The sequence below is a fragment of the Trachypithecus francoisi genome, unplaced genomic scaffold (genome assembly GCF_009764315.1).
Source record: "Trachypithecus francoisi isolate TF-2019V2 unplaced genomic scaffold, Tfra_2.0 Lachesis_group5, whole genome shotgun sequence".
Lineage (NCBI taxonomy): Eukaryota > Metazoa > Chordata > Mammalia > Primates > Cercopithecidae > Trachypithecus > Trachypithecus francoisi.
The window spans coordinates 75,493,973-75,519,839 of NW_022681470.1; the positions used below are offsets into that span (position 1 = coordinate 75,493,973).

At 42.1% G+C, this 25,867-nt stretch overlaps 1 protein-coding gene across 2 annotated transcripts in view; it reads left to right on the forward strand.

Moving 5' to 3' along the window:
* The window catches only part of TGFB2 (transforming growth factor beta 2), a 98,376-nt gene that overhangs the window by 14,186 nt on the left and 58,323 nt on the right, over positions 1-25,867 (forward strand). Inside the window, exon 2 of one of the 2 annotated variants that reach the window (XM_033196633.1) lies at positions 3,493-3,576. The exons of the other annotated variant lie outside the window; for it this stretch is intronic. Within the exon in view, the coding sequence (XP_033052524.1) occupies positions 3,493-3,576 (84 nt within the window). The remainder of the gene's footprint in view (positions 1-3,492; positions 3,577-25,867) is intronic. 2 annotated transcript variants of the gene reach the window in all.

Here is a 25,867-nt window from a genome sequence, read left to right on the forward strand (position 1 = left end):
CATTTGTAAGACATCTAATTTTGCTTAAGATACCATTGCAGTAAGAATGGTTTATCTCTATCCTATAGACAGTCACACTACACAAAGCCACTACCTACTCAGAACAAATAGCCCTTATGAGGGAATAATTTTTCCTTGATTCACCTGATTGGATTGTTTTGAGGTCAAATGTGGTTTTTTGAAAAGCCTTGCTAACCTGTAAGGCACAATAACCTGTACCAGGGTTCTCAAATTTTACCATGCAGAATAATTACTGATGTACTTTTGTAAGTGTAGATTCCCAAACCTTTGTCACCCACCCCAATTCAGATTATAATTCAGTCATTTTAAGGTGGGCTCCAGAAACCTGCATCTTGATAAGAAGGCTAGGTAATTCTTGTGCAGTTAGTTCAGAAACATACTCTGGAAACATTATGTATTTTTGTTTTGTTGCTTTGTTTCTTAGCTGTGTCATCGCAGGCAAAAATAAACCCCAACATTTTTATAGTTAATTAACTTCATAGTCATTTAATTACATTGTAAATTACCCATGCAAAGTTTTAATTCTAGGACTGTTTCTATTTTATGATTTGTGTTACCTATAGTCCTCCATCATAAATTAGTGAGTGCCTGTGTTTTTCTAAAAATATTATGTTTCTCACATGGACACAGTGAGGGGAACAACACACACTGGGATCTGTCGGTGAGGAGCGGGGAGGGAGAGCATCAGGATTAATTGCTAATGCATGCAGGGCTTAATACCTAGGTGATGGGGTTGATAGGTGCAGCAAACCACCATGGCACACATTTACTTATGTTGCAAACCTGCACGTCCTGCACATGGATCCCAGAACTTAAAATAAAATAAAATTTAAAATAAAAAAGTTATGTTTGTAAGACTATACATGCCTCAGATTTTGATAATTGTTTACATTTCTTTGTTACAAAGCCTTTTTGCATATATCCAAAGCCTCACTGTTCTAAACAGAGTGTATCCATACCTCAGTGCTGCTTCAATGATGTAGATTATTGAAAACTGATTTTTTTTTTTTTTTTCTTTTTTTGAGATGGAATCTTACTCTGTCACCCAGGCTGGAGTGCAGTGGTGTGATCTCGGCTTACTGCAACCTCTGCCTCCCGGGTTCAAGCAATTCTTCTGTCTCAGTCTCCTGAGTAACTGGGACTACAGGCACATGGCACCACACCCAGTTCATTTTTGTATTTTTAGTAGAGAGGGAGTTTCACCATATAGGCCAGGCTGGTCTCGAACTCCTGACCTCGTGATCTGCCTGCCTCGGCCTCCCAAAGTGCAGGGATTACAGGCGTGAGCCACCATGCCCGGCCTGAAAACTGATTATTTTAAAACTAAGGTTTGCTTTCTGTGGACTGAACAATCATTAGCATCCTTACATCTCTATCTCATTCATGGTCTTAACCTCTAAGGCATTGGATCAGCTCCCTGTCCTCCCCCCTTGCTTAAAAACAAAAAAGAAAGGAAAGAAAAGAAGGGATTTTAGTACTGCTTTATAGCGAGCGAAAGTAAACCAAAGGTGCGTGCTTGAGAACTGCAGGCTGGAAACTGCAAGTGACAATAATTACCTCACGTTATTCCCACACAGACTTCCTATGACCTGGATGACCTTGGGATCTGAATTCTGTTTAATAGAATTGTCCCTCTTCTGCACCACGGCATACACTGGCCTGAAGAAGGTGCTGTTTCCCAGGAAAAGCACTTAAATCCCCCCAAGAAATGCATAGGGCCATAGTTTCGAAGAAAAAGTATTGCTAACCAAGTGACTTACTCTACATATTCTGCCTTTTTCTGGTTGTATTCTTTGAGATTTTTATTTAAGATAACTTTCAACATATCTTTTTAAAGGTCAGATATGAATGAGAAAACTTTGTTTGACTTGTTAATCTTGTGACAAACAGTTTATATGCAGTGTAGCTTCCTGTCTTTGCTGACTGGTTATTTGAGGGAATTTTCTTCCTGTAAGACTGTGGAGAAGCCTCTAAAAATAAACAGCCTGGTTTCTTATTGGTGGGAACATATGTGAGCAGATGTCAGCTGGAAGCAGCATATGGTGGCAACATGATAGCAGTATGTGCTTATAGAATCCCCACTGTTGGGTCTCCGTCTTCCATGCCACACTGGCCAGTCAGAGCCCCATATCTCAGTTCAAGAGTGTTCCACCTAGAAGGTGTAATCCACACATTTGTGAAAAATATGCCACTGGGATCTTGATAGTGGGCTGAATATTGGACATGGTAAGTTCCAGAGTATGGAAAAAGTCTCTGTTATCCATTTTAAAATTGAGTGAAGAGGCACACATATAGAAAAATCAAAATCAAAATCAAAATCAAGAGAAGAGTCCACAAAGCCTTTGTCTTGTGTTGAAAGAAGTTTTCAAGTCAGGTCTGAATAGTGGCAGTGTTACTTCTAGAAGACATGCCCTATAAAAATGGAAGGTGCAGGGACTCAATGCATGTAAGGAGCCAGGAAAGAATGACATTCATACCAGGCCCTAAAAGGCAGTCAGGGCTTCTTTTGTCACACAAGTTTGACAACTGCTCATATTCCTTGACCACTGTTTATTTGTCAGTCTGTTTTAAATATATCATCTCATTTCAAGTTTATAAAAACCCTCAGGGGTAGGGTTATGTCTGCCTCATCTTACAGACTTCCCCATGGATTCACAGGAAATCAGTGACAGAACAGGGGTTTGAATTCACATCTTCTTCTGCAAAAATTCTATATTTTTATTGACCCTACCACCAATAGAAAAACTTTTGAACACTCAGCAATATTTTCTCTTCAATTTGAGGTATTTTAGGGGGAGAGAGGATGTACTTTTTTTTCTAAGAATATGGTGGGCAAAATACAAATTGGGTTGCTCTTACTTTAAAGAAAGCGAAGTTCAAAATTTCCGGATGTAATAACTGTCGTGGAAGATGTGTTTAGTCCATTTCAGAGAGCTCTAGCTTTTTAAACTGTAGGTAAGTAGCCCCAAACCAATATTCACTTGTAGTTTTGACTGATTCAAGAAGGAGTTTTCACATGCAGCTTAGAAATGATGACAGGTGGTTTTAAGAACACTGAATCTAGGCCAGCCAAATGAAAACCAAAGTTTTATTCTTAATAGGTAGGCTGTCTTTTGTCAAAGGAGGTCAAAGCCTTTCTTATTCATCTTTAATATAAATCAAGGTATTTATTTTACTGTTTCAGTTATAAATTGTATGCTGTTATTTTAACATTAGAACATGCTAAAGGGAAAACTGAATTCAGGAGTCTGACTGCTAGTTAAGGGATGTCAGAAGATCTGGGACTAGAATCTGGAATCCTCCTTAGATCCTCAGTGTCTATTCCCCTGGCCCCAGGTAGCAGGGACCTTATATCTGGGGAAATGATAAGAACATTCAATGAGTCCCTCTTCTACTTGAATCTTTGTATAGTTCTGTGCCAGGCATCTCTTCAGTAAAATAGCTAATGACTGTGCTTTTTAAAACTCCTAGCTGTCTGCCCAGTTGTTACAACACCCTCTGGCTCAGTGGGCAGCTTGTGCTCCAGACAGTCCCAGGTGCTCTGTGGGTACCTTGGTGAGTACACTTGTCTGCTTTATTCCTCGTTTGACATAGTTATATCAAATCCATCTTTAGTGTTTGTCTTCTGTGGGGAACTTGCCAGGGGCAAGATGAGATTCTGAAATGCAGCCTTGTAGTTAAGCGATCACTAAGGTGCCTAGAATTTTTTTTAGTAAGAGTTTACATGAGAAAAACTGATGAATAACTTTGAAGTAGTACAATGACTATATTTCAGCATGTAAAAGAATGACTTGTGGGGATGAGATATGTGTTCCAGGGGTCACAGAGTGATTTGTCATACACCTTTCCTGATCCCCATGGAGGCCACTTTCTGGAGGGTTGGACAGCATAGCCTGAATGTCAAGAGGATGTTCTTTTTTAATATCTTATTTGTATCCGTGTTCTTGTTCTTGACACGTAGTAGTTGCTCAATTAATGTTTCTTGTCCTGAACCAAAGTTGAAAGGAGATTTTCTCTCCTTTAAGGTTCTAGAGCAAGCTTGTCCAACTCTCGGCCTGCATGCAGCCCAGGATGGCCTTGAATGCGGCCTAACACAAATTTGTAAACTTTCTTAAGAAATTATGAGGTTTTTTTTTTTGCAATTGTTTTAAAGCTTCTCAGCTATCGTTAGTGTTGGTCCATTTTATGTGTGGCCCAAGACAATTCTTCTTTCTCCAGTGTGACCCAGGGAAGCCGAAAGATTGGACGCCCCTGCTCTACAGGGAGACCTGTGGGGGAGTTACGCTGCTGATTATCTGTGGCCTTTGTACTGACATGCCTGGGTTGCATGAGGAAATGGATTGTCATGGGTAAGGCCCTCAGTTAACGGGACCTGTGAGCTTGCCACTTGCTCAAACTGCTTAACCCTGACCCTCAGAGCAGGTGCAGGCTCCCCAGAGCCAGCACCAGGTGTTAGTCTGAGGGGTACAAAAGCCAGAGGTCTTCACTCCTTTCCCATTGGGAACACTGATTAATTCAGCCATTTATTGAATGCTTACTATATACTGGACAATGAGTCCGCAGCAAATAATAGAGCTTGGGCGATCCCGACACTCAAGGAATTCAGTGGCTAAAGTTATCCCTGAACCATGCTCAGGAAAAAAGGAAACAGACTTGCAATCGTCGCATTGGTTCACTGCATATTTTTGAGGCCCTGAGAAGGTTTGGATTATGTTGATTCTAAATGTGGGTGGAGGTCCCGGCTAGAGACAAAAGAAATATTTTTATTATCCTAGGAAAAGCCTAGGTCACTGGATACCCTATTCTGCAATGTATCATGCCTACACATTGTTGCTTAGAAATCAGTATAGTTTATTTACAGTGGCCTAAGCTGGGGTTTCCTCAAAAAGAACTTATTCTGTTGAGAATATACATTGATTTTAGTACAGAAAGCCTCAAAGTGGCTAGAAGCTGCAATGTGAATAAAAAGAGTGAAAAGTTTAATCATGCCTTTAAAGCTCCCTTTTGTGAGTCATTATGTTTTGTTTTTATACTCTAAATTCTAATTTTATTTCACTAGCTAAACCAAGGAGTTAAACATCTGACTTCCCCCGTTCCCCCCTCCCCCCAACCCCCAGCCCCAGCTAACTGGCTATTTGGAAAGGAAAACGGGAGGGAATGAGAGAAGGAAAACATTTGTTGAATACCCACTATGTCCCTGGTACTTAAAACACATCATCCTAATTTTCCCCACATTGGTTGGTCAGGGAGGGCCAGAATGACGATCCCCATTTTTTAGGAAATTGTGGTTTGGAGAGGTAAACAGCTTGTCTTTGGTCGCAGAGCTGGCTAGTGACAGAGCCAAAATCTGAATTCAGGTCTGGCCTGGATGCCACCATACACAGAGACCCCAAACTTTTCCCCATTTCTTTGGCTTTTCCTTTGGAATCCTGTCCTGTTAATTTTGTAACTTTCTTGCCTACTACTTGGGATTCATTTCCTTTTCATCTTTTCCTCCCATAGTAAACAAAGTGAGAGGCCTACCCTGGTTTTTTGGGCGGTTTTTCTTCTCAGACACTCCTCACTTGGGGTTATTTTCGGTCACTTAATTTCTGCGAGCTTCTCTCTTCCTTTGGTGAAAAAACATTGGAAACCCACCCTGCTCCTCAGCGAGTCAGGGAAAATCAGGAGTGTCTGAGGGTGTGGAAGGGGAGACGGGGCGCAAGCTCCACATAGATTCCCATACAGTGGGAGGCTTTTCCACCTTGCCCAGCTCGCAGGCTCTGGAAAAACCCTGCAGACCCCTTTCAGACCTTCATGCAAGGCTGCTGAGCAGTGGGGCTCTGCATTTTTTTTGTCTCTGTTCTTAGAAATAGTAATTGAGTAAAAATGTAAGTGAGCGTATGCCAGGGGGCAGGCATCCAGGGTCAGGGTGAATTTCTCCATGCTGAGTGTGATTCTGAACACTCGTTAAGTGAAGTTGGCCGGTGCCAAGCAGCTCCAGGGCCATCCCTGTCACCTTGAGTGAACCGCCTCTCCATTCCAAGGAGATGTTGGGAGCGGCTGAAGGGAGCGTGAGGCCTGTGGCGCCTCTTGCTTTTCTCACTCTCTAACCTGGGTGTTGTTGATAACGACGTGTTCTGACACTGACAATTGGACTGGCAGCTCTGATGCTGCATCAGCTTTAAATTAAATACCCTGAAGGAGAAAATAGTCTATGCTCCTCACAGCCCATGTGACTGCGAAATCATTTTTCTCTTTTCAAGCTTATTATCCCCAATAATATTGGTTAAGATGCGGTTAGCTTGCCTAAAGGTTTTTTCCTATTAAGACATAAGAGTAGAGATAAGTTTCTCTATGAAGGAATGGATTAATAGTCATGAAGGCAAATATAAGCTTTTTAAAAAACGTATTTACTAAGAGGCTTTTAAGTAACTTGATTAAGATTTAAAGTGTTTCTCTCTCTCTCTCTCTTTTTTAGAGACAGAGACAAGGTCTTTCTCTCTGTAGTCCAGGCTGGAGTGTGATAGCATGATTATAGCGCACTGTAACCTCTAACTCCTGAGCTCAAGCAATCCTCCCACCCCAGTCTCCTGAGTAGCTAGGACTACAAGTGTGCACCACCGCACTGGCTAATTTAAAAAAAATTTTTTTTTTTTTTTTTTTCAGAGACGGGGTCTTACTATATTACCTAGGCTGGGCTCAAACTTCTGACCTCACACAGGGGGGTCTGTGAAGCCTTCTGAAGTGCAAGGATTATAAGACAGGAGCCACTGTGCCTGACCCGAGGTGGTGTTTCTTAAAGTGTGATCTGCATTTCTGTCTCCTGGGACATCCATTAGATTCCTTGGCCCCATTTCAGAGCTGCCGAGTCAGAATCACTGGGGTGGGTGGAGCTGAGGACTCTGCACATTTTAAACAGGCACTGCAGGTGCTTCTGACCTCACTAAAGTTTGCAGCTGCTCAAGTCAAAGGATGCTCTGATTATGCACATCTGTTTACTCAGTCCTACCACATGGACGGATTCAGATCCAGTGGACTCTCTGTTTGATCAGCTGGTCCTTCAAGTGTGACCCTGAACCTACAGCCCCTGTGGAGTTTTTGCCATGTGCTTTCCATTTTCCCAAATGCATGCAAATATTGAGGTAGTTATTAATAGTATCACACATACCCTCTGCTCACTGTTCTTCACAGAGGAACGAGTATGCAAAGAAGTAAAGTAATCATGTGGGTGGGTGTTGGATGCCTAGTTTGGAAGTTATGTATGGGAGTGAATTTCTGCACTCAGATGCCTTCAACTGGGCAACTGTGGAGTGGGGAAGGGACTTTCAAAGCTAGTGTTTAATGCATAAGTGACACATATCATGTATAAGGTAATGTGTAATTCCCTGAGGTAGCGTTTGGCCAGAGCACGGCTGACCTCTTGATGGCCTGAATCCTGTTCTGAGACATTCCATGGGGTAAGGACCTAGCAAACAATAGAATGTAAACTTTACTATCTCAGCCAAACTCAGCTTTGGGTAACTGCAGGGTTCTCTTTCCAAATGGTTTCGTTCAACCAGAGGCATTACAGCAGGCAAGAATCTTACCAACCTATTAAGAAGCAAAGTTAATGATAAATCACCTGGTATTTTCTTTGTGCAACCCTGTACCTCCTGGTATTCTGATGTTTTTGAACCACCTAATACTTTGAAGCCAACTGTACAGTATGGATATTCTATAACTACTGTAGATTTTTTGGCTACTGAACTATTTACAGAAATATCCAGTTCTCGTATGTGGTCTGCATCACTAAATAGCCCACATCGCTATTGAAGTGTGAGAAGAATGACTTGATAGTATTCATTTTACTTCCCGCATAAGTCTTCAGTTAAAAGAGCTGTACATTAACTACAAATATAGATATAATTTTAAGATAAATGTCAAATGCATATAGAGACCATTAGAAGAGAAAGGTGAAGAGAGGACATTCATTTTTTTCTCTTTTTGAGATGGAATCTCGCTCCTTACTCTGTCACCAGGCTAGAAGTCAGTGGCCCATCTCAGCTTTCTGCAACCTCCGCCTCCTGGGTTCAAGCAATTCTCTTGCCTCAGCCTCCTGAGTAGCTGGGACTACAGGTGCATGCCACCACGCCCAGCTAATTTTTGTATTTTTAGTAGCGACAGAGTTTCATCATCTTGGCCAGGATGGTCTCAATCTCTTGACTTTGTGATCCGCCCGCCTCTGCCTCCCAAAGTGCTGGAATCACAGGCATGAGCCACCATGCCTGGCTGAAGAGAGGACATTCTTATGATGTATTAGTTCATTCAACTGTATTTATTGTATTTTATTTTATTTTGAGATGGAGTTTCACTCTAGTTGCCCAGGCTGGAGTACAGTGGCGTGATCTCGGCTCACTGCGACCTCCACCACCTGGGTTCAAGCAATTCTCCCGCCTCAACCTCCCGAGTAGCTGGGATTACAGGCACACACCACCACACCCGGCTAATTTTTCTATTTTTAGTAGAGAGGGGGTTTCACCATTGTGGCCCCACTGGTCTCAAACTCCTAAACTCAGGTGATCCACCCTCTTTGGCCTCCCAAAATGCTGGGATTACAGTCATGAGCAACCGTGCCCAGCCTATTCAGCTGTATTTATTGAGTATTTACTTGTGTCAGACAGCAGTCTAGCTGCTAGTGAACTGAACAGCAAAAATCCTTGTCCTTGGGGAGCTTACATTCTGGTGGCATAAGATAGATAATTAATAATAAAGATGAAATAAGAATTTAGAATTGGATAAATGTTTTGCAGGGGAAGTAGAGGTTGGTCATGGGGATGAGGAGATGAGGTGCAATTTTATATAAGCTGGGCATGGATGCGTTTGTTAAGAAGGCAGTGTGTGTAAGCAGACACTTGAAGGAGGTTAAAGAGTAATCTGGGACTAGCTAGGGAAGGGCATTCTATTCTGTTCTATTCTGACAGACGGAATAGCTGGTTCTGTTGTGGCATGTTCAAGGATTGTGAAAAGGATCCTAGGAAGAGATTAGAGAGATAACGAGGGGTAAGTGATGTGGGGCCTTGTAGGCCATCATCAAGTATGTGGCTTTTCCTCTGACTAAAACGGAGAGAAGAGTGGTTTTAGCCAAAGGGCCATGTGGTTGTTAAGAATGTTATGTCAGGCCAGTTGCGGTGGCTCACGCCTGTAATCCCAGCACTTCAGGAGGCCGAGGCAGGAGGATCACGAGATCAAGAGATCGAGACCATCCTGGCCAACATGATGAAACCGTCTCTACTAAAAATACAAAAATTAGCTGGGTGTGGTGGCGTGCATCTATATTCCCAGCTACTCAGGAGGCTGAGACAGGAGAATCACTTGAACTCCGGAGGTGGAGGTTGCAGTAAGCCAAGATCATGCCACTTCACTCCAGCCAGGGCAACAGAGCAAGACTCCGTCTCAGAAAAAAAAAAAAAAGAAAAAGAATGGTATGTAGAATGGCCAAGGTGGAAGTAGGAAATTCAGTGAGGAGGTCTTTGTGATGCATTAGGATGGCACTTTGCAACTGCATTTCTATAGCAAGAATCTCAAACAGATGTGCCTTGTGCTGAGTTTTTTCTTTAGCAAATAGTTTGATAGGCAGGCTACAGTGGATTTTGTATTTAGGAAATATGTTTCTGTTTGATGGTTTTTAGTTAATAGTCCTTAGTTATTGGCAACTCACCCCCTTCCTTTCTGAGGAGAAATCAGTTCTGCAGCCTTCTGTGTGTGAAAATAATCCCTTGGGTCTCCCAACTTGTGCTCACTCATGTGGAATGGCAGCTACTGGAGTTCATACTTGCGGTGAGGCCTAGTCATGGCCTTCTTTGACATCATGGCCAGGGACATGTGACACTGTACCCATAGCTGACCATACTTTGGCCTAGGAGAAAGTCAAACTACCTTTTCTGGTGTGAAATAGAAAGTCAAGCTTGGAAGGATCCTTCTTTGGATCTGTCCAGCTGTGCTCTGTGCATGTAATAGAAGGGCTTTTACCTAAACTTTGAACTGAGGTCATAAGCCAAAGAATTTGTAAAACTATGTCTCTTATCAGTCAAAAAGAATTTCTGTTGGACTGAAGTTTGCTTTCTAATTCTTAAGTTTTGAACAGGAAGACTTCACACTGGGTTGTTGATTTTATTTCTTCATCCATCTGTACAAGAAGCATCAATTAAGCCTACTGTGTGCCAGGTGATAGATGTAAGAAAACTGCATAGATCCTGTCCTCAGGGAGCCTGCATTTAGTGAGGAAGTCAGGCGGACCAAACCAACCAAACAGAAACAAAAAGCCAACCCTGTGGTTAATTACAAGGAAAGCATCTTAGAGGCCAGAAAAAGAATTGTGCAACTTGGCCAAGTGGTGAAGGAAGCCTTATTGGGGGAGATGGTATTTACCTCTTGAAAGATGACCTTTGAGATTGTAGTTTGGTAGTCATCAAGCAGCAATAGAAAACGGTTTATGTTTTCTGGAAGGGGATTTGCCCCTTCATGTAATTTCTTTCTCTGTGAGTTTGCATGGCTACTGTCTTAATGAGTCATGAAAACCAAGAAATGCTTAGTGTGGTCTTTGAAAAAATTGATGTATTCTTACAAGGGAACAACTTTGAAATACTGAGACTAGAGAATGGGACAATATGGTTACATCAAGTATTTGTTATTCAAAGTTGATATATTAAGAAGACATAATGGACCTATCGTATGTAAACATCCATGTGATGATGTGGTATACTGGGACTCTGGAATTTGGCATTGTTTTATAAGCTCAGGGTCACTGTCTAGAGCTTTTCTCTCAATCTCAGTGAGTGATAAACAGCACAGGTTTCTCCCATGTTCATATAGATGGCCTTGTGGGATGGCTGTGGCTCTGTTCCATGAACTCTTTATTCCAGGACCAGGGCTTAGGGAGCAGCCCCTAACCCGGGCATGCTGACCTTATGGCAGAACCAGGAGATGTGGCAGTTGTCTTTACCCACATTCCATTGGCCAAAGCAGGTCACATGGCCACACGTGATTTCAGTAGAGTAGGAATTGGGTACAAGGGAGAGAGGCTGTGGGGATGGGCCCGGGGGAGAGGGACAGCCAGCATTTTGAACAAATGATACAGTCTACCACAGTATCTGTAGAGGTGGAGGAGTTGGGGAACAGAGAGATGTTTCGCCCACTAAAAAAAAAACTTTCTGACTGGGTGCGGTGGCTCACGCCTGTAATCCCAGCTCTTTGGGAGGCCCCGTGGGAGGAATACTTGAGCCCAGGAGTTTGAGACCGGCCTGGGCGACATGATGAAACCCCATCTTTACCAAAAATATAAAAAATAGCTGGGCCTACTGTGGCATGTGCCTGTGGTCCCAGCTATTCAGGAGACTGAGTTGGGAGGGTCACTTGATCCCGGGAGGTGGAAGTTGCAGTGAGCCAAGATCACACCACTGTATTCCAGCCTGGGCGACAGAGGGGAGACCCTGTCTCAATAAAATGAAATAAAATAAAAATTAATTAATTAATTAATTAAAAAACAGAAAAGAAAAACTTTCTATTTTTTGGATATGACATGATTGGATCCACACTATTGCTGTATCTGTGGGAATATGGAGCACTTTATTGAAATATGAATATGTACTGCATACTTGGTTGGTTTTATAAGACATGCATGTTATTTCCCTCAATTTTCATTAATGCCATTCTCCTCCAAGCAGGATAAGTTTATCTGTTTTAAAAGGCCCTGTTGGCAGTACCAGGTTTCTAAAGCAAGTCTTGATACATTATATGGAGTTTATGTATGTCCGACAAACTCGGAAACTCGGGCTTACCTCCAAAGCATGCAGGGATATCTTTTAGCCTTAGGTCCTAGATTGTCACTCTGGTCCTGGTATGTCTAACAGTGTCTAGTAGATGTTGTCCACAATAAGATTTCAGGCTGAGTTTCCATGAGGGTCTGTAGATGTTTAGCTGTTTGCCAGAAGGAGCGTGGCTTTCCTGTTTCTTATCTCTCTTGTGAGAGTTCCATGCCATCTTAAACATTGTATACCATGTAGTTCCCTAGAACCCCATCTATAACTTGAACCTGGCCGGGCGCAGTGGCTCAAGCCTGTAATCCCAGCACTTTGGGAGGCCGAGACGGGTGGATCGCGAGGTCAGGATATCGAGACCATCCTGGCTAACATGACGAAACCCCGTCTCTACTAAAAAATACAAAAAAAAAAACTAGCCGGGCGAGTTGGCGGGCGCCTGTAGTCCCAGCTACTCAGGAGGCTGAGGCAGGAGAATGGCGTGAACTCGGGAAGCGGAGCTTGCAGTGAGCTGAGATCCGGCCACTGCACTCCAGCCTGGGCGACAGAGCGAGACTCCGTCTCAAAAAAAAAAAAAAAAAAAAAAAACTTGAACCTTAGTCTCTTGAGAATGACCCACCAGGTTGATTGTTTAGAGTCATGCTCCTACCTGTTGTTTCCAGTGAGCAAACTGGAAAGTAACCCTGCCTGGCATGGGGCATCTGCTGTGGAACCCTCAGCACAGTGACAGTGATCTGCTCTGACCGCCCCTGAGCGTGCTAGGTAGCTCAGTGCTTGTAAGTTCATAAATAATTATCCCCACAGCCTATTCTTAGTAGCAACAGATGCTGAGCTTTTCCAGCCTGTTCTCGGGGTCAGTGGTGGGAAAGAGAAGAAAAAAAATGAAAGCATTGTTTTGCACATGGCTGGACATCTGTATTTCTGAATTGCCCTGTTGTGTGTATGATGCAACTGCTGGAGCTGTTTTGCTGAATGTGAACTTTGTCGACCGACTGGAGTCTAAATTGGTTTTGGATCCCTCTGAAATCTAAATGGTCAGACCATATTTTTCTAATATTCAGCTGGATTGTATCTTTGCTCTGAAGTGGAGCTGACTTCTTATGTGTTCACAGTGGCAGCAGGGGTTGCTTCTCTGTTTTCCTGGTCTGTGTCGCTTGTTTTCCCAAGACTGCTGCATACCTTGTCCATTGTCTATACTCAGGAGACCAGGAAGGTAACTCCCTGTGGAACTGTGGTCACTAAGACTTCAAGGATCATTAACTCTAGTGTTATTGTTAGGAAGAGAGCAGATTGTTTTTCAGAAATGAAACAGGTGAAGCACCAAGAATAGCTAACCTACTACATGGTGCACTGGTACCATGGCAAAGACTTGGACTTGGGATATCCAAGCACTTAGGTTGTTTGTTGGGACCTTCGACAGTCAAGGCTGATGTTTCTGTTTGGTAGCTGTAGTGCAGACATTCTCAACTTCACTATGTATCAGAATCACCTGGGGAGCACTTAATATATTACTTACATTACTCAGGCCAGAGTCCACCTCTAGAAATTCTGACTCCGTTGGTCTGGAGTGGGACTTGGTGTCTTTAGTTTTAAAAAGTTTCCCGTCTGGGCACAGTTGCTCATGCCTATAATCCCAGCACTTTGAGAGAATGAAGCGGGCGGATCACCTGAGGTCGGGAGTTCAAGACCAGCCTGACCACCATGGAGAAACCCCATCTCTACTAAAAATACAAAAAATCAGTTAGGCCTGGTGGCACATCCCTGTAGTCCCAGCTACTTGGGAGGCTGAGGTAGGAGAATCGCTTGAATGTGGGAGGCGGAGGTTGCAGTGAGCTGAGATCGCGCCACTGCCCTCCACCCTGGGCCATAATAGCAAAACTGTCTCAAAAAAAAGTTTCCAAGGAGATTCTAATGTGCAACTGGAGTTGAGAACCTGTATTTTGGGGGCTTACAAAGCTTTTAATAAAACTGTGTGGCTCTGTCTAGATATACATGTTATGTTTTGAATGAATTTCTGCATGAAGAAAAGACATCTATTTGGGTGGTGATGTTGATGGATGGGGGCAGTGGATCCTATCTCTTATAACAATGTGATTAGTAATAATAATACCTTTCAGTTATGGAATAGTTATATTAGGCTCCGGGCTAATCTCCATATTAGCACTATATATAAACACTATTATTATTCTAAGTTTTATAAATAAGGAAACTGAGGTTTAGTCACACCATGTTTAATTTCCTTATGATCACACAGCTGTCTGACTCCAAAGCTCATCTTATTCATCACTCCTCCAAGATGATAAATTTAGATTTAAATACGGAAAATGTGGATTAAAGAATGAGACGTCTAAAAAGGAGAATCCTCTGAGTGAGAACCATATGCATCTGTATGTGTCAGGGAATCATTCTCTTCTGATGAAAGGAAAAAAAGATATGTCTGGGTGTGTTTCTTTTTTTCTCTTAAATACAGTATTTTTTTCCTAAGAACCTGTGAAAGTTCAAGGCAGGCAGTGGAACCCAAGGGCTTGCATACTGGTATTGGAATTAAACAGTGGTCTCTGAACTTAGTTCATGCATGCCCTTCATGTTCCCCATTAGAAGAATGAAAATAGCTTATATGAATTTATATGAAGGATGAGTGTGTCCTTACACTTATTTTCTTGTCTAGGCTGGGTGATAATTAGAGTGGGCAACATAAACTCCAGTGTTTTCATTTTGTTCCCTGAATAGGACAACTGTTTTGTTGTTGCTTTTGTTGTTGGCAGAGTACATACATCTTACTTAAATGACTGTGTTAATTCTCTAATGCCTGTTAAAAGATTAGAATAGTACCAGCACCTATCAATAGGCAGGATCCTGGAAATTCCATAGCCAATTCCTGATAGGCCCCATACTTATGAAGGAATGTTACAGTTGAGGCATCCAATAAATATTTATTAACTGAGAGAGTGAATGAATTTTTGCATATGTGTACCATAACAGAAATAGCATCCTGCGTATAGCTAAGGACTTCTTGGGAAATGAGAGTGATTTTAGTCAACTGCTATGCTCCCAGTTTCTCCACAGGGCCCCTGTGTTCTGCTAACCAACTCCTAATTGCCTACCAGAAGCAGCTTTCTGTACACTAAACATAGCAATATTAGCAGGTTTTTTAAAAATCTTATCATCACAAGCTTCTGTTTATATCTCTCAGCCTTGATGAAAGGAAGCTGACTTTTGCTTTACTCGAAGTAGCATTCTTCATATTACAAGTTAGAAAAAGTTCTGTTGTCCCCAGGGCACATAAGGAACAGGAGAGAAGTTGCTTGCCAGCCCATGTGAAAGATGAGAAGCCCAACTTGGATGCATTCATGTCCCCTGCTACAGGGACACCTGGATGAGACCCTGCTCCCTCTGTGAGTTCAAACTGCTGTCACTGGAGTTATAAAGGGACATTTAGGCTTGTGTTCTTGGGTCTGTAGCCAGACAGCACAAGTATTTTTAGGGCTCTTTTTGTCTCAATCTGATTTCTGCTTGAAACTTTAACACACGCAGACTTCACTGAAATACTTTTAAACTACTCTCTGGGTAGTGTAGGAGGGGTTGGATTAGTACTACAGCCTTTAAACAGTTCAAAAAAAAATTTTTTTTATTGCTAAATATCCAACAGGCTGAACGGAGGAAATTCAAGTCTAACCCTGGAGGGACCCCTGTTTAGTCATCTGTCTAGACAGACGAGTTCATATAATGGGCCTCTCTGTTTCTTTCGCTTTGTATAACAGACGGTGGTCCCTTCCTTTAAACTTTGTGAAGATGTCAACCTTTGGTTCTTTTTATCCCAACCTGCTGTTGATAAGGCAAGAAAGTGACTCACACATGAGCCAACAGTGACTCTTGAGTGTGACAGTTAGTCTTACAACCGAGTAGAAATAAAACATACGCTTTGCATACAGGGGACCTGGGTTAAATCCTGACTGTAACATCGGGAAAGTCAGTTACCCTTTTTGAACTTTATTTCTTCTTCTTTTTTTTTTTTTTCCTAAAATGAGAGTTAATTAAAAAAAAAGACAAAAAACTCAACATTACTTCTTAATGATTCTTCAAAAGAAGAAATTATCTAACATATAAAAATGTTTTTCACATGGTAGAGGCTGAGTAAATGGTCATTCTTTGATTCATTCAGTCAGTCATTTTAAGGTGATCATTGAAGCTTTTAACATTTTTGCTTTCTTATTCTGAAAACCGTAGAAAAAATAGAAATTCTAGCCCATATTTTAAATTTCATGTCAGCATACATTGAGAACAGCCAGTGCTTTTTTTTCAAAGTCTAGAAAAGAAGAAAAGTGGTACCAATTCCTGTGAGAGGAAGATAATATTAGAGATAGTATTTCAAAATATGTGATATCAGGAGAGGAGGGAGAGCATCAGGAAGAATAGCTAATGGATACTGGCCTTAATACCTAGGTGATGGGATGATCTGTGCAACAAACCACCATGGCACACGTTTACCTATGTAACAAACCTGCACATCCTGCACATGTACCCCTGAACGTAAGAAGTTGAAGAAAAAATATGGGATATCAATAATTTATATTCATAAGTTGAATGTATAGAATCAAAGGGAGGAATGGTGGTTGCCAGGGGCTGCAGCAAGGGGGAAATGAGGAGTTACTAATAAATGGGGTAAACTTTCAGTTGAGCAAGATGAATAAGATCTAGAGAGCTGCTGCACAACGTTGTACCCACAGTCAACAATAATAGATTGTACACTTAAAAATGTGTTAGGTGCGTACATCTTCCATTAAGTGTTCTTACACAATAGAATTAAAAATATTGTTAGAAGTGAATAAGGCAGAATGACATTCTTTATCTTGTTAGGAGGGCTGGAACATCAGACCTTGCATGAAAGGACAATGTGTGTTAGTAACTATTTCTACAACTAGGCGGAACGTCAGCCACCTCACTTCCTCGTCATCTCACTTTAAGCTCTGCCTGGATGGTTCCTGAAAACAATGACCTACAAAATTTTGTTTTATTCTATTTAATTCAGTTATAATTCACCAGGCATATACTGCCTTAAGAATTTGGTGCCTGAATCATGCAGATGAATAAAAAATGAGATAGGTAGGGATGAGGCCCTCTTGGAAGAGGCATCACCAATAGCTCAGAGAGTACTAGGACCATACAACCTAGGTTTAAGTGGAGGCGTTACTGTTTCTAGTTCCATAGCACCGGGCAAGTTCCCTCTTTAAGCCTCAGTTTCTTATCCCCCACCTAAGTGGGATAAATCCAGGTGTGTACCTGATAGCTGGTGTGTTCCCAATAGCTAGCAACATTGTTTCTGCTGTTATGCTTATTCTTTTTATTGTTATTACTATATTATCCCTGCCCTCAAGTAGCTTATAGCCTATTTGTGGAGAGCCATTTGTACACACTACCCTGCACAAAGCAAAAAATTTAAAAACTGCGGAATGGCATTTACAAGCAAAGTTCAATCTGAACACATAGGAAGATGGTTGGTTAATGAAACCAGCTTTGTTTATTTTGAGACACAGTCTTGCTCTGTTGCCCAGGCTGGAGTGCAGTGGTATAATTATAGCTCACTGTAGCCTTGACCTCCTGGGTTCAAGTGACTCTCCCACCTCAGCCTAGGAGGTTAGCTGGGACTACAGATGATGCCACCACACCTGGCTAATTAAAAGAAATTTTTTTTATAGAGATGAGGTCTCGCTTTGTTGCCTGGGCTGGTCTCAAACTCCTGGGCTCAAGGGATCCTCCTAAAGTGCTGGGATTGCAGGCGTGAGCCACTGTGCCCAGTTGAAACCAATTTTTAGGAGAAGCAGTCCCTACCATGCCTAGAACAATGTGTATTTCTTAAGTGCTTAGCCAAAGCCTTAACATGAAAGGGAAAGAGAAAAATCAGCCTCCTCTTCAGCTGGTAGAGGACAGAAGCAAAACATAGATATCTATGTTGATAGCCTAACTTTTCACATTTTGTAGTATAGTTCATGACATTCTCAGACACTGAAATTCCATTAGAACCCAGTGCTTTACGTGGCTTTGAATATGGTATGTGTGAGTCATGTCTCTTTCAATACAACTGCAATCAATAAAAACCCCAGTAAAATGTGGTTAACCACAAGGGCATCCCTCCCCACCAGCTCTACCCCCAAATCAGCACTATGATTCATTCAGTTTAGTCCTTCTCTCCCTAATATACTTTACATTGGGAGATACTTATGTTTCCTCAAGCACAAAAAACAGAAATCCTACTCTTCTGCTGGTCGCCTGCCCCTCTGTTGTGCCACCTTGTCGCACCCCCAACCCCTAGGAAGCCCCGTCATGGCCTATACTCTGGGTAGCTGTGGCTGGGGGGAAACTCAGCCCAGTTTCACGGGGAAGCAGGACAGATGCTTCCAAAGGATTCAGTCTGAGGTCCCAGAATGCCTTACTGAGAAAAAAGTCTTTTCTTCTCTCTTACTAATATAACCCCGGCATCTTCCTGTATTTTCCTTAAAATGAATCCTGAGATAAGGCTTCCCATTTGCCACCACCTCCTTCGTTTTAATTCATTATATATGTTATAGTGTTTTTGTTTGTTTGTTTGTTTTTGAGACAGAGTCTTGCTCTGTTTCCCAGGCTGGAGTGCAGTGGCGCCATCTTGACTCTCTGCAACCGCTGCCTCCCGGGTTCAAGCAATTCTCCTGCCTCAGTCTCTCGAGTAGCTGGGATTATAGGCACCCGCCACCATGCCTGGCTAATTTTGTATTATTATTATTATTATTTTGAGATGGAGTCTCACTCTGTCGCCCGGGCCGGAGTGCAATGGTGTGATCTTAGCTCATTGCAACCTCTGCCTCCTGGGTTCATGTGATTCTCTTGCCTCAGCCTCTCGAGTGGCTGGGATTACAGGCGCCCACCACTGCGCCCAGGTAATTTTTGTATTTTCAGTAGAGACAGGGTTTCGCTATGTTGGCCAGGCTGGTTTCAAAGTCCTGACCCCAGGTGATCCGCCCCCTCTTGGCCTCCCAAAGTGCTGGGATTACAGGCGTGAGCCACGCGCCCGGCCATTTTTTTTTTTTTTTTTTTTTTTTTTTGGTATTTTTAGTAGAGACGAGGTTTCACCATGTTGGCCAGGCTGGTCTCAAACTCCTGACCTCAAGTGCTCCTCCCCCCTCGGCCTCCCAAAGTGCTGTGATTATAGGTGTGAGCCACCGTGCCCAGCCTGTTCCTTTTGCTGTTGAGACAGAGTCTCACTCTGCCACCCAGGCTGGAGTGCAGTGATCATAGCTCACTGAAGCCTGGAACTTCTGGCAGCAAAGGATCCTTCTGCCTCAGCCTCCCAGAGCGCTGGGATCACAGGGGTGCTACACCACACCTGGCCTGTTTTTTCTCTTATACAGAAGGGACCTGAGGCAACAGTATGCATTGTGGGTGCACACCAGAGGGATGGAGAAAGGCAGACAAGGAAAGGCGGGTAATGGAAGAAGAGGTGTGGCAAGGGCAGCAGCCTTCACATTGCTTCCTTGCTCTGCCTGTGGCTGTTACCCTCCTTAGTAGCACCTTCTCAGGGCAGCTCGGCCTAGAAAGCTGTCTGCCAGCAGATTCTAGTTGTCATCCCAGCAGTCCTTAAAATATGACCTTCTGCCACCAGCAAGGGAAATCTGGTCTCATTAGTACCTTTACTTATAAAAGCAGACCAAGAAAACATGGTACCTTTAATTTTTTTTTTTTTTTTTTTTTTTGAGACTCGTTCTGTATCCCAGGCTGGAGTGCAGTGGTGCGATCTCGGCTCACTGCAAGCTCAGCCTCCTGGGTTCACGCCATTCTCCTGCCTCAGCCTCCCAGGCAGCTGGGACTACAGGCGCCTGACACCATGACCGGCTAATTTTTTTGTATTTTAGTAGAGACGGGGTTTCACCGTTTAGCCAGGATGGCCTGGATCCCCTGACCTCGTGATCTGCCGACTTCGGCCTCCCAAAGTGCTGGGATTATAGGCGTGAGCCACCATGCCCGGGCAGTACCTTTTATTTTTTAATTTTATTTATTTATTTATTTATTTATTTATTTATTTACTTCTCTTCTGTGAGCCTGGAGCATCTTTTCTTTAACATGATGAAAATGTTGCACCTGTCTTTGTTCCTCTGTAATGCTCAAATCTAGCTTTCGTATTTTTTCTCAAGGTTGCCAATTTGGCAGGAGGTTTTATTTAAAAGTTCTGAGGTTAAATACCTGGAAGATAAGATGAAGCCAGTTGAAAACAGTGTTCTTTTTCTGTTCTCATGCCTGAGAGAAGTTCAGTCAGTCCTTATTTTTGATTTGGGGAAGACCAAAATTTAAGTCAGCTGGCTGTGATACAATCTCATTTTACCATTTTCTTTCACATGCTTCTAGTTAATGGAGGAAGCTGGGTCTTAAAATGTCCAGTTGCATTTAACTTCTTTTACTTACTTAAGGAACCAGTTACCCTTTGATAAGTACCTATGTCTAGTTCTTTTTATCCACAGTTGGTATTTAGTCAATAATAACAATAACAGCAATAATAATACTGATGTAGTGCTTCATATACTGCAGGCATTCTTCTAAACACTTTTAGAGACATTGATATTCATTTGATCCTGGCAGTAATAGGTATTATTACTCTCTTCGTTTTGCATGTGGGGAAACCAAGGCAGAAATTGACTAAATAACTTGTCCAAGCCGTGAAGTGGTAGATTTATACCCATCAAAGTTGCCACCATCATCATCACTCGCATTCATTGGAAGCTCAAGTCAGTTACCAATCACGTGTCCCTAAAGCAGCAGTATAGTGTAATGATTAAGGGCACAAACTCTGGAATGAAAATGGCCTAGGTTTGTATGTTTGGGGAAGGACATTCCACTCTAGAAGTATTCCAGATTCCACCTGGCCTAAAATATATAAATAATTGTGCTATCACACCAAGTTAGAAACTTACATGGTGCACACACATGCTATGCTCCTTACGGTCTGAAACTGGCAAGAGTAATCAGCATGCAAAGTTCTCTTTAGATGGCTTTTTTTTTTTCCCAGCTAACTCCTTTGATTAGCAAATAGTACAAATGTTTATAGAGTTGGAAGATTTTTAATATCTTTATTTGAATTGCACAAAGCAGCCAAATGTAGTTTGGCCCTAGGCTGCAGAGTATATGTGTCCGGGTGCCAAGAAGCAAACTGCACTCCGCCTGGGATGCCAAGCATTCCAGACCTGTTACCTTGTAAGTGTAATATTTACCAGATTTTTGCTTCATCTGGAGATGAAGAGCAGAGATGAATAGAGTGGGGGTGGGTCAGGCTGCTGGGAAGGGAGCTCAGTGTTGAGAGGAATCCCTGAATGAGTAGGTAGCTGGGAAGGCAGCAGAGATTTGCCAGAAAAAGCCCTTTTGCTGGCAACTTGGAATCTAGGAAAAAATAACAGAGGCTAACATGCTGGGGTGCTTACCATGTGCCAGGCACAGTGCCAAATGTTCTGCTTTCACCATCCTGTCTCATCCTTACAATTCTATGAGACAGATGCTATTATTATCCCTACTTTGTAGATGGGAAAAGTGCAGCTTAGAGAGTTAATTACCCAAGATCAATTCTATTCTGTTCCAATGTCTCTTTGTTACTTTACTAAAACTAGTACAGAGCAAGGAATGACAGTGCATCAAGCTGAACCCCAACAAGTCAAGGCACTTACTGTATCTTCTCTTGGTTCTTACTTTCTCTAACCTTCACAACTGCCCTGAAGATTAGGTGTTGTTAACATTCTATAGACGAGGAAACTGAGGCCTTAGAGCTTAAGACATTTGCCAAAGGCCACATTCTTTTTTTTTTTTTTGAGACGGAGTCTCGCTCTGTCGCCCAGGCTGGAGTGCAGTGGCGCAATCTCGGCCCACTGCAAGCTCTGCCTCCTAGGTTCACGCCATTCTCCTGCCTCAGCCTCTCGAGTAGCTGGGACTACAGGCATGCACCACCACACCTGGCTAATTTTTGTATTTTTAGTAGAGGCGGGGTTTCACCATGTTAGCCAGGATGGTCTTGATCTACTGACCTCATGATCCACCTGCTGTGGCCTCCCAAAGTGCTAGGATTACAGGCGTGAGCCACTGTGCCCAGCTGAAAGGCCACATTTTTAAGTGGTAAATCCAGGAGTAGAATATGGGTCTGCTGAATCCCACATCTTAAATATCTTTGTGTTCAAACATGACATCTTCATTAGGCACCAGTGACAAGATCACAAACAAAACAAAACTCTAACTCTGGACAAGCTCAATTTTCTGTGATGGTCGTAAAAGGGAAGGGAATTAAGGCAGAGCTCTAGATAACTTGTACTGAATACTGTGTGTGAATAAACAGAGCTAGTAAATGAGATAGTGCTACCAGGGGTGTGTGTGTGTGTGTGTGCACACGCATATGCACACAGTGGGGCAGTTGCAGGCTGGAGCAGGGAAGGTTTATTTTTAAATTGAAGAAATTAGCAGTTGCCAGAGAAGCACATGTGCAATGTCCTATGTTTTACTTTCATCGTCACCTCATCTGATGAATAAATTTTAAGGAGATTCCTGCGGGTCAGCAAAAAGAGAGGGTGAAATCTAGCTCTAGTTCTTTTCTGACCTTACCAGATGGAGGCTGCCATTAAAACCCTCAACTCAACTGAAAAAAAAAGTTATGAAGTATTTTTGTGAAAATTAAGCTATAGCATTGGAAACCACTCTTTATGTCCCCCTCCCCACCTCCTGGAGTGCTCAAGGCTGTCTTCCAAGGAAGCTGGAAATATAAATAGAAAAGATGTCTTGCCCAGAGGCCCCTGGCAAGAGCCCTTATTCAGCTACTGGTACCTTTGCTCTTGGGGACTATGCTTTGGTTGAGTCTCACCCAAAAATCAATATTTTTAGTTGAAGGCAGAAAATTATAAAAGCAAAGGTATGAAGTGAAGCTCTTTGGTTAGCGTTGTCAGTGGAAGAACAGTCACCTCGTTGGAGTAATTGGTGCCCCAAGACACATACACACGCTTGAGCAGGACCACCGATTCATCCAGGCGCTCGCTGATGTGATACTGATAAAGTGACTAGTTTTAAGCAGTTGATCATACTTCTGAATTAAAGTATTCATAGTTTATTCAGAAATAATAAATTTGTTTTGTGGATAGTGAGATCTTTTTCTCTGCTTACTTCACGGCACCACCATGTCCCATTGGACATTTGGGCACAGGAATTGAATCCAAGGGATGATTTTCTATCACTTGGAAATCTTAAAGTAGAAGACAGGTGGAGTAATTTGCTTGTGATGAATCAGCCAGTCTTTGGGTGAAAAAGTCAGGACTAGGAAAACAAGGACTAAAGTCACCAACTTCTGCTCCCAACACAATCACTAAGATCTTCTTCAAATGCAACCTCTACTTTCCATAGGAGTTCCAGTCTTTCATGAGTGTTCAATTTTAAGCACTGGTAGTGTCTATGAAGGTATGAGGTGGTGTTTGTCTTTTGGCTACTCATCTGAAATTTTGAAAATAAATGTTCATGGGAGTAAGAAGATTGTTTTATGACATAAGCCTACTGTAAATTCTTTTTGGAATCTTCTTGAAAATATTTGAGTTTTTAAATTAAAAACTAGGTGATAAGGAAAGGTTTCAAGGGAGGATAAAGTTAAAAAGAAAGGCAATTCCCAACCAAGAGGAAAGAAACCTGTGTGATGGAGTCTTAAGCTTTTGTATTCTGCCCTTGGATATTACAGCAAGGCCCTAGGACTGGATTGATGATGCAACCAGGGGTTTAATTAGAAGACTGTAAGCATGCATGGAGCCACATTTAGACAGAATCTGAAACCTCTGTTTTGTCAATGCATAATTCTACAGGAATTTGCAAGTGACCTTTAGGAGGGTTCAGAATTCAAGTCTGGAAAGCATGTGTCCTTTTTAATGTATAGTTCTATTGCAAATATGAATCTGCCTTAAGAAAAACACAAGACCATTTTAAAATGCAATAATAGGGCTGCTAATTTGCCCTTCAGAAGTCATTTTTCCTTTTCTTTGTTGGGAAAGTAGGTACGTGAGAAGTGTGTGTATCTGGGGGATGTAGGGGAGAAGGAGAGTTTCCTCAGGCCTTCAGTGTCACACAGCCCTCAAGTGGCTTCACAGGCAGATAGAAAGTATTAGCAAGAAGTGGCGGTCCTTGCAGAAGCCCTTTGTCCCTTCCATAATGTTTTTCAGTTTTTTTACTAAAGGATTTTAACACAGCTATGTGTTGAAGGACTTGCAAGATTTGATTATATATCCCATGAGTCAAGTTTCAAGGGGTTACAAATTGCAACAAAATCAACCACAGGCTTTGGAAAAACTTTTCATGAAAGACATTTTAGACTAAGAAATATTGGCTTTGGATTTCCCCATCTAGAAAGGTAGAGAGTAAACATGTACTGACAAAAAAGCACCACATTTGGGATCCCGAAAATAATTGTGAAACAACACAAGAATGCTTTTCCTCCTCCCTTTCCTTCCTTTCCACGTCACAGAGTTTGTCATTTATGACGATTTTGTGGTTGTTGTAACAGTTCTGTGAAAATGAGATACAGAGAAAGTATTTTTAAGGTTTATTTAAATAGTATAAAGTCACAGATTCCCCTCCCCCCTGTGTCTAGAACATCTTGATTCATTAAAAAGAAAAAAGAAAAAAGGAATTAAATAGCATAAGTATTTTGAATGCATTGGTTGTGTGTTTTCTTTTTAATAACTATATCTTGTCACTCATTATTTTATTGGGTTAAAAGTTACAATCATTTTCAGATAGATAATTAAAGTAGCTATGTATGTTGGAATGGAGTTAGAATAATTTGGAATATTGTGGTAGAAAAAGCGTTAGCAGGTATGTGGGATATTTGAAAGCCTTAGAAAAACAAACATGTTAAATGCTTCCTATACTATTAGGTGTCATAAGAAAGATTATGTATAATAAAAGTCTATCTTACCTTTTAAAATAAAGTACTAAAAGTGGTTCATTACAAGTCACTTCCACTCTGGCTCTACCACCTATTAGCTGTGTGACCTTAGATAAATTATTTAATCCTCATAAGCCTTAGTCTCCTCATCTGCAAAATGGAAACGAAAATAGTATCTACCTCACAGAGTTCTTGTGAGGCTTACACGAGATAATCCAGGTCCGACCCAGGTGCTGTTATTCTTGGCCCTGTACATATTGAGAGAGGCTGGCTTTCCAGGCAGTGGATTTAACATACGTTTGCTTCATCTCATTTTTCCTTAAACTCAGGGGCTATGGACAGTCCATTCACACCCCTAGAGTCTTACCAGAAAAGGACAGAAGGCAGAACTCAAATCTGCTGAAAATGGATGGTTAATATGAAACGTGGGGGATGACTCATGGCGGGAGGAGGTTCAGTGAAGCCCGAATGTCTCTGACAGTTGAGGACAAAGTGGCTGCAGATGCTTCAGAGGCTGTCCCAGGACACATTGCAGCCTGTGCAGTTATTATTCATAAGGCTGATGCCGCCGTGATGTCACATAATCACCCAGAGGATGGCTCGTGTTATTATATGCATTGAAACCAGAGTGAACCCTTCCCATGTTTGGGATGGATGTGGTGAGTGGGAGGAACACCTGTTAGGAGGTAGGATCTGGGATTGATTCTATTTTTTCCCCTCTCTCTTACTAGTACTCTCTGGTTGGTAGCTGTGAGCCTCAGTTTCCTTATCTGCAAAGGGCAGATGTACCTCAAAAGTTGGGTAGAAGGGTAGAGTAGAATTAGATAAGATAATGTAAGCAAATTCTTGTTATTTCTGAATGATCTCTGGGAATATGTGGACAGCATATTGTTATTCAATGATAATTAAGAATAAGTTGAAGTACAGTGATGCCGCCTTGCACTTATCATTTCATATTTAACAAAAGGACGTGGACATGCATTATCGTATTTGAGCTTGATGAGAGCCCTGTGATCACCAGTTCACAGAGCACAGAGGTTTTGGGCCTTCCCCAAAGTAACACGACTTCAGAGGAAAATGGGAATTCCTGCTAAGAAGTGGCCATCCTTGGTGTATAAGCCCCTTTATCCTTTTAACCATGATATTCGGGATA